Here is a 9,174-nt window from a genome sequence, read left to right as displayed (position 1 = left end):
CTTTAGTATATATCCAGCTGTATAAATGGATGCAATGTAAAATCCTATGTATATACAAAAAAAAAAGTAGTGTAAGTCGCTCTGGATAAGAGTTAGCTAAATGCCTGTAATGTAATGAACAACCTAAGCAACACATCCACACAAAGCACCAAATAGGTCAAAATACAACCTTACATTTCCACTTATTGTTCTGTGTCATCATTTAATTTCTGATTACTTACTCAGTATTGTATTTGAATATTTATTACCACTGTTCACTTTTAGACATTCATTTATTCTAATGTCTGACATTTAATTGTGCTATCCCATTATATATACAGTCTGCTCCAAAATTATTCACACACTTGATAGAATATGAGCACAGATGACAGCATAAAATTTGTTATACACTTTGTTGTACGTCGCTCTAGATAAGAGCATCTTCCAAATGCCTGTAATGTAATGTAATGTAATGTAATAAAATAAATAGTACAGGTGAGGTAATGGGCTATCCTGTAAGCTCAAGACTATTTTACAATGGCCATCTCATTCTCCAGACTGGAACATGGTTGAAAATTTGCAGTTGGAATTGAGGAGGGCCGTCCACAAGCAGAGACCGAAGGATTTTTAAGGATCTCAAATGATTCTTTATGGAGTCCCCTGCCTCCACACGCTGCATGTGCTTGTGGGGTTCAGTCATACGGCTGAGAAATGAGCACCCACCAACTGAGCACGAAAAGCACTGTACCGAGTCTGGAACCCAACCCGTGCAACAATCAGGGGCGACATAGCTCAGGAGGTAAGACCGATTGTCTGGCAGTCGGAGGGTTGCCGGTTCAAACCCCGCCCTGGGCATGTCAAAGTGTCCTTGAACAAGACACCTAACCCCTAACCCCCAACTGCTCTGGCAAATGAGAGGCATCAATTGTAAAGTACTTTGGATAAAAGCACTATATAAATGCAGTCCATTTACCATTTACCAACCATCTCAAACCTCCTTTCAGACTTTTCTAAACTAATCAGGTCACCAAGTCTGATGATATCTGCCAGATCAAAAGGAGTTCACGCATACAGTATGTGGAAGGGGAATAGTGCTGTGGAAACATGGGATTGAAGAAAAGGGGTTCCTTCTAAGGGGGGAGGGGACCCCCCACTCCACCACCACCACAAGGACAACAGAGGAACCTGACCACTTTATCACAGGCTATTAAAAACAGGAGAGGGAGAGACGTGATGTACAGTAAACAGAATTGGGAGGAGCACGCTTGTCTTGCTTACGTAAACCTGCTTAACATGTAAAACATGTTTGAAGGTTGACAAGGAAACAGAAACACCAGAGTGAGTATCAGCTGTGTAAGGATGGTATGATCTCAGAAACACACACAACTCCGTCTGGTAAGTCATTTTCTTAATTCTGCCTTGACCCGTTCAAGGGTAAACAATAACTATGAATGGAGAACTGTAAGTACAAAGAAAACAGGTATTTGCTCTGAAAATTCTATTTTAATTCAAACTTTAAATGGCTACTCATAGCTAGACTGTAACCTCCTAGTAGTTACTCATAAAGGCACAACTTTGTGAGTTACAAAATGACTTGAAAGTTGTAAATGTGATGTTTGAATTTTTGTGTACATCCACAGGTTTCCCTGCACTCTTAAACTTTGCTCTAATCAAGGGGCCTGTCTGTTTGGGAAGACCTGATGATCATTGTCCTTGATGAGACACTGATTATTTTGAACTTGTTTTGCTTTCCTTTCTGTTCATCCTAATCTATTGGAGCTTTTATCCCAATGCCTCCTGTAATGAATGGACCTAAACTTTGATGTGAGTCACTAAAACGAGAAGAGAGCTATGGACGCAAAGGGAGTTGCAAGAGGAAGAGGAAGAGGAAGAGAAGAGAGAGATAATGAAAGAGGACCAGGGGACAAAGAGGCAATGAGTGGAGAAGGGATTAAAGGCGGAGGACGAAGAGGTCAAGTGAGAGGGAGAGGACCAGGAAGAGCCAGAGGAGATCTAACCCAACAAGAAGGAGGCGAAGGAAAAAGGGAAGAAATCATCAATGCGGCCACAGAGAGCAAGAACAGAGGGATGGGGAAGAGAGGAGCGAAGGCTAGGCCGGGACAAGGTGAAAGCAGAGGAAAAGGACCAGATACAGTGGTTGAACCAGAAGGAAGGGAGACCGAAACACAAGGTGATACAACAGGAAATGGACTGTACTTAGACAGGGTTGATTTTATTCAGCTGCTGAGATTACTGCACATCACACTGCCGGTGGACATTACATCCCACAGAGCAATAGAAATCTCAAAAGCAGAACAAAGTATCAAGGATGCTGAAACACTCATTAGAGAACTAGAAAACTTTAAACTCGCCTTCAAGTCTTGTCCTCGACTGCCAAGCAGGAAGGTGAAGCGTGCTTTGGAACTTAAAGAGGGAGGAAATGTGCTGGACCTGACCCGGCTCATCTTCTTTGAAAAAAAAGAGAATGGAGAGAAAAGTCGCAAGCAGTGGGAAGCCAACACATCCAACACCGGTCACGGATTCAAGCTCAGGGAAAATTACATGATGACACCCATTTCAACTCCACCCATGTACTCCACTGCAAAAACCCGGAGCTGGAAGTCAGTGGATGTTGGGACAGACTCACCACGGGTTACGGAAGGAACGAGGGTGAACACTGAGGTCACAAAGGGCAGGAAGTTTGTAGATGAGACATCCCTGTGGAATGGAGAAAACTCAGCAAAAAAGTTTGGCAAGAACGACGACGATGAGGCGGAGTCACTGAAGTTCTTTCTTGGCCTACAAGACGCATCAGATTACAAGGATGCCAGTTACACCAAGGGGAACACTGTAGAGTATGGATTCCTTACAGGGACACTAGATTTTCTTGGAGAGGTCAAAAATCACAGTGACAAAAGTGTAAGCAAGAGAGTGGTGATCGAGTGTAAAAGCACAACAGGTGACATGGTGGACAAGTTGTACACCAAAACCCCAAATACCCAAAACGCTTGTGTCAAAAAGGACCACGTGTACAGCGTTCAAGTGCAGACCTACCTTTACATCCTTGATAAAGTAGCAAAGATGGAGACAAACCCCCCTGACACAAGTGCTGTGATGATCCTGAGGCACTACCATGAGGACTGCAATCCTCTCAGAGATTTCCACTGGAGTTACCTGCCGGCAGACGAAGGACTGCAGGCTCAAATCGACAGCCTGCGTGCGTTTTGCCAGGAGGAGGTTCTGGGCTGTTTCTCAGCGGTGCTCAACCTAATCTTTGAGAAGGAGAACTGAACAATCATCCCAGCCTGAAAGCTCAGATCTGTTTTATCACGATTCGTCAGACTTTTTGACCTAAAAAAAAAAAAAAAAAAAAAAAGAGCGTTTAAATCTTGTGGATGATTAAAATGTCAATTTCATGCTTCTTGCTTATGGTTGCAGCCGGGCAGCAGTAAGGGGATAAAAAGTATAAATGCAGTTTAAAGACAGGGGGCTAGAGCTAGCCACCACAAAGTAACATTTTCAGGCATAGTGTGGATGGATGTGCACTGCTAGTAAGTCAGTGAGCAAGCCACACAATCTTAACAGCCTAGGCAAGCACCAAGCTGTAAAAAAGGACAGTATGCTCAATTTCAGCCCTGGATCACCCTGGATTCAGGCACTTTGAAAATCAAATAAATAATGATTGTGAATGTTAACAAATGACAGGGAATCTTGGGGATCAATCAGAGGAGCACGTAGATCGCCCACTAAAGTAACACAACTCATATTGTGGAGACCACCAAGGTGTGCTGATGTGCTTCAACTCCGAGCTGCAAGAACCAGGGAGAAAAACAGGCCATCATCAAATCACAACATTAGGACATTGGACAGACACAGAAGAGGTCAGGAGATAAAATTTTAAAAAGTAGAAAGGACTATTTTATATAAAGTGCGGAGTGGAGGGGGCAACAAGAAGAATATCTGGTGGAATGAAAATTGCATGAGAAATGTAAGAAATGCTACACTGTTTCTCACTATTAGCACTCTTTCACCACAAAGCAAGCTTAGTTATCAGTCTGATCTATAGCGGAGCCTTATACAGCAGTCCCTGGCTGTAGACTTTGTCCTACTCTCTGTATTGCAGACTGAACAATGTTCAGTTGAGGAAAGCTTTCAGTGTTTTACAGGCCCCCATGCTTTGAAGCAGATTACTCCTAAAAAAAAAAGATTACCCCGAAATGCTCTTAACTGTTCTTTTTTTTTTTTTAGACCTTTTAAGTTTTAACTGTAAGACAACCATTACATATTAATTGCATGTCGATATACAATCATTTTTTTTTTTGTTGTTTTATTGTGATTGTGCTGAGAACATTTGAACCATTTCATTGGAGATTTTTCGTATATAGTGTATGGGATTTAGAAAGGCACTATGCTGACAAATCACGTCATTATTATAAATTATTATTAGTAGCAGAAGTAGCATAATACGCTGTTCTTGATTAATTTATTAACAGGTCAACTATGCATGTTACCATTGCACTGGAAATAAACTATGTTAAATGAGTTTGTTTTCTTGGAAAGGCCTACAATCACTTGTGAAGTCTGCTACCTCTACACTTAATTTAACTATTCACAGCAGTGCACTGAGACCAGGATCTTACAATTTTTATAATTATGTTATTTGCTTATAATTTCACAGAGTAACCGAAACAGGCTTATAATCAAATACACACTTTTTATTTATATTCCCTCTTTTTTCACTCATAAGCAAAAACAAAACCTTTTTTATTTTTTGTTTCCATTACTGCAAATAACAAACAGAAAGAACAAATTTTATCCAGAAAGTCAGAGTCTATGCAGTGCCAGAAGCCCCGTCAGGTGGGCGCAGACACAACACAGTTCACATTCCTCGGATATTTCAGTGCCTGAACCGTACTGAGTCAGCACTTGTGCCACGACGTGCTCTGCGCGTCAGTACACCGGACTCCACTAGCTCCAGACCTGGGTCAAATACGTATTTGTTTTGGATTCAAATACTTTTCTGTGCTCTATCGATCTTGCCTGGTGTAACTGAGCCTGCCAATATGACCAGAAGGCGGTGTTTGCACTTTTTGAGAGTATTTCATTGGTTCCAATACACCAGACAAGATCGGTAAACCGTAAAAAAGTATTTGAACCCAAAACAAACACGTATATGACCCAGGTCTGACTAGCTCTGAGGCTAGCTCATATTTAAAAAAAAAAAAAAAAAAACATTTACACAAAATCAAGCGAAATCCAAAAAGACATTCATCCACACAGCACAGATAGTACAGAGATCCTTCAATCTAAAGCAGCAATCACAACTAAGTATCATAATCATTATCCATAGTAATTACTCTCATCAGTAACACCACTATTATTACACTGTGGTAATATTGGATGATACCATGGTGTAACAGTTGGAAAATACATTTGGTCAACCCAAAAATCAGAACCAGTATTCAAATCCCTGCAACAGGACCAGGCGGATGTGTGCTGTACTGCGCATTAAAAGCAGACCTGTTCTCTATGCACCCCTATCTAACTACAGTGCACATGTGGATGATACTGGCAAACGTGGTGCTACGCTGTGAACCTTTAAGTACATTGGGAATGTAAAATGTGCATCGCCCACAAGCTGTCCCTTTGAAGCGTACTTTTAAGAGACTCTCCTTTTTTTTTTTTGCACTGCTGTCTAAATTCTGAATAATTTAAAAAATATATCAGTATATCAGCCAAGATCTAACCCAAGATCTAACCAATCCTGCGGCGGTACAGCCAGGTCACATGGGCAGCAAGTGATCGTCTCTCTCTTCTGGCCCCTCCCCCAGGGGTTCGGTAGCCACACCCCTGTAAGTAGGTGGTTCCTCCCGGCTTCCCCTGGACCGGCACACAAAGTCGCAACCGTCCTGAAAGAAGGACAGACGGATGAATGAAGGTAAATGCAGCCCGCATAACTATATTATGCATTGTATATTTGTATATATGAAACAGTGGGGGCACACGATCACACACACATACTCACAGCAGTCAGATTGCCAATCTCCCGCCAAAAGGTGTAGTTGGGAAACTGCTCCACCCCTTTGGCCCCGACAACCAGTCTTTGGTACAGGAATCCACCAATCAAGTACACAGCCAATAATGAAAAGCCACTGTGGCACAGGGAAAACACAGTGACACCATTAATGCAACCACTTACAATGCGAGAGGAGCATCTGTGCTGATAAAGCGAGGCTCGCCATCTACATGGCAATAAAAACAATGCTTAATATACCAGGGCGCTCGTTACTCTCGCACTTACACAATAAGCAGCACTGAGCCGACGCTCAGATGAGAGGGAATGGCGGGACAGACGGCACTGGAGTCCAGCTCAAACAGATAGAAACAGTTGTTGAGCTTGTCCCTCTCTTCCACAACCACTTCCAGCTCCCCCTGGCAGGGACAGAGGGCGAGAGAGAAAGGGGTGGGCGGAGTTAACGTAGCTCCAAGAAAGAAAAAATTAACCGGTTTGTTCAAAGCACCGGCTGAAGCCCCTGTCTAGGCACCCCTGCTCACCGCTGACACGCCCCTCTCACAGGAGATCATGATGATGGCTTTCCTGTCCTCCTTGCCACAGTGGTTGGAATAAGGCATGCCATTCTTGTAGATCAACATCACCCAGTCAGCTGCGATGGAATGGGAAACAGAGAGGAAGAGATGCAGAGTCACCAGATGGTCTATACACTGAATCACAGCATGGCGTGGCCTCAGTACATTTTCAACAACGGGTTATTTTTAAATCAACTGTGCAAAGATTCTGTGCGAGCTGACTGACATTTACAGTTTGTGGACTGGCTGTGATAGGGTGCTCAGTGAACAGGATGCACTGTGCAGATGATTTAATCTTGGTGAGTTTGTGAAGAATATGCTTGGCAGAGATTCAGCTAAGGTACTCAGCAAGAACATGTGCAACACACTCACTTTAACTGCAGGATATGTGGATTTACTAGCCTAGGTTTCTGTATGCCAGCACAGTCTGCATGAACACATCAGTGCTCATCTTTCTGCACAGTGGCCTTGAAACAAACTCAACTATCATTAACTCCAGTTAATGTTCTGACCCAGAACTTACAGCAGGTTTAGCACAGCTGACACAGACATTATGTTTTCACTGAAAATTCAGAAATCAGTAAAAACTTTGCTACAAGGTGTTGGATTTAAAAAAAGGGAATAAAAAAGTCCTTCAAATGTGGAACTATCAGTGATAGCCTGCACTCTGCCACTGCAGTAGCTCTCTTATCAGAAGTGAAAGCACTTATTTTCTCCCTGCAAAAATGAAATATTTATTGTATTAATTCATGAATTAATTCAGTGCTCTTGGAGCAAAAGATTCTGTGTCCTATTTGTATCATTTTTTGTCTTTTATTTTTTTCTCAAATTGTAAAAGGTAATGAATGTATGCACATTGATCAAAAACAAGAAAACACCAAAAAAACCTTTGCAAAAAAAATGCTGTGAAATGCTTACCAGTAAGCAGTGGAAAACCATGTACCCCTGCCCCCATACAAGCAATCATATTTGTATCTTACTTGCAATCTGTACCTTACACTGTACTATGTCCATTATGCTTGCTTGTGAGCCTCAATACATGCAACGTCCCCACCATAAAGAAAAAACAAGACGGTAAATACATAAATTAAGATCAACATTTCAGAAGCTCTCACATCCCTCTGTTCAGTGTTCACACACGAACACTTACAGGAGAGTAGAAGAAAAGTGATGTACTCACAACCACCAAATACCTCCATGGCAGTGTACTTTCCAACGAGAACCTCTTTCCCACTGGCGTTTCTCTGCACCAAGCCACCGTCTGGTATTTTCCCAGCATTCCCACACACCTGGAACAGGTACGTGTAGCTGTCTGTGTCTGACTTGACTGGCACGGAAAATCTGTCATACAGGATAGTTAAAGTAGCAGAGAGACAGACATAGCACGTTAATGTTAAGATACAGCTCAAAACAAGAGCTACACATGATAAATATGGGGCTGAATACTAACATGCATAGGAATAACGACATTATGAAATCATAAAGGGCACAACGCAGTATGTGACTACAACAAAATCACTTACGTTCTGTTGGTGAGCGGCTCCAATTTGCTGAGAACTTTTCTTGCATTCGGCGATTCCTCAATTAACTTGCAGTTCTTGGTGTTGTCACTGGCCTGACCCTTTTCAGCCAAGATGACCAGCAAGATGGCTGAGGTCAAAGTAAGATGTATTGCTTGAAATAGAGCCATTTCCTGACGAACAAAGGTGAACACGAGAACACAATTTAAGGCACCAATCGGTATTTTCCCACAAGTACGTAGCCTTTTCATCTTGTGGCATTCCACGAAAACATAATGGCTAAAGGACGTAGCTGATGCGCTAGGTTACGTTAAATATGATTATCAGCACAAAGTAGCTAGCTTTGTAGTAAACTGACTGTCAAAACGTACTGAGTAGACAAACAACATCTCATACACATTTTTAAATGATAATAAAGGATTCCAAACACCCAATAACACAAGACCATGCATTGTGTTGGTAAGATCTATTGAGTATGCGCTCTAATTTAGAATTACCATCCTTACAAAGTCTTGGTGCACACTAGCTCGTGTTAAGAAGAGCCATCTTCGTGGTGTAGCTCGCTAGCCATCTACCTTCATAGCTGGCCAACAAGCTATCGAAGAGTGGTCATTTAGCTAGCTACATATGACACTTATTTCAGACTTACCCTAAAAAAATCAACGAGGAAGTCCGGTGAATTAAAAAGTTGTTGCTTGTGATATCTAGTCTGAACCTGTAATCTGTAGCTAGATAATTAGCTACTCTCTAACAGCTAGCTAGCTAACTTGATGGCTAGCTAGTCTGTTAGTTCCTCAAATTCTATCGCAGTAATAACTAGCTATTTTTTTGTTTTTGAAGTTTATATTTACATAACTGACTAAATGCAGAAAAAGATTTATATGAGTAAAAAACAACTGGTTATAATTTATCAATTTCCTCAACAGCTATAATTACAAATGTTATTTCTCATGTCAAATCCGAAAACGCGGAAGTGAAGTAAAACAAAACCCGCACGTGATCGAATCAAGCGCGTCCGGGAACCTACGAGCTGTCGCTTCTTTTTTTACACGTTTGCCATGTGACACAGACATGGAAAACGTTAACC

General features: G+C 41.8%; 1 protein-coding gene and 1 long non-coding RNA gene across 3 annotated transcripts; one reads left to right on the top strand and one right to left on the bottom strand.

Annotated features, from left to right (window-relative positions):
• Positions 1 to 1,276: 1,276 nt before the first annotated feature.
• Positions 1,277 to 3,062, top strand: LOC135241045 (uncharacterized). The gene is made up of 2 exons (XR_010325869.1): positions 1,277 to 1,374; positions 1,620 to 3,062. It is a non-coding gene; the product is annotated as an uncharacterized LOC135241045 (long non-coding RNA).
• A 1,611-nt stretch (positions 3,063 to 4,673) lies between these two features.
• Positions 4,674 to 9,099, bottom strand: m6pr (mannose-6-phosphate receptor (cation dependent)). Of its 2 annotated transcripts, none has more exons than XM_064310472.1 (7): positions 8,737 to 9,099; positions 8,091 to 8,260; positions 7,748 to 7,908; positions 6,535 to 6,644; positions 6,281 to 6,411; positions 6,005 to 6,131; positions 4,674 to 5,888 (listed from the first exon to the last, which is right to left on the bottom strand). In XM_064310472.1, the coding sequence occupies exons 2-7, from the start codon at positions 8,255 to 8,257 to the stop codon at positions 5,763 to 5,765; spliced, it is 822 nt and encodes a 273-aa protein (XP_064166542.1). In that variant the 5' UTR covers positions 8,258 to 8,260; positions 8,737 to 9,099; the 3' UTR covers positions 4,674 to 5,762. The 2 variants fall into 2 exon arrangements, with proteins under 2 accessions (XP_064166542.1, XP_064166552.1); XM_064310482.1 differs by lacking the exon at positions 8,737 to 9,099 and adding an exon at positions 8,594 to 8,703.
• Positions 9,100 to 9,174: the final 75 nt, after the last annotated feature.

The sequence above is a fragment of the Anguilla rostrata genome, chromosome 1 (assembly GCF_018555375.3).
Source record: "Anguilla rostrata isolate EN2019 chromosome 1, ASM1855537v3, whole genome shotgun sequence".
NCBI classification, from domain to species: Eukaryota; Metazoa; Chordata; class Actinopteri; order Anguilliformes; family Anguillidae; genus Anguilla; species Anguilla rostrata.
The sequence above is the reverse complement of the archived record's forward strand: the minus strand, read 5'-3'. Positions and strand labels throughout refer to the sequence as shown.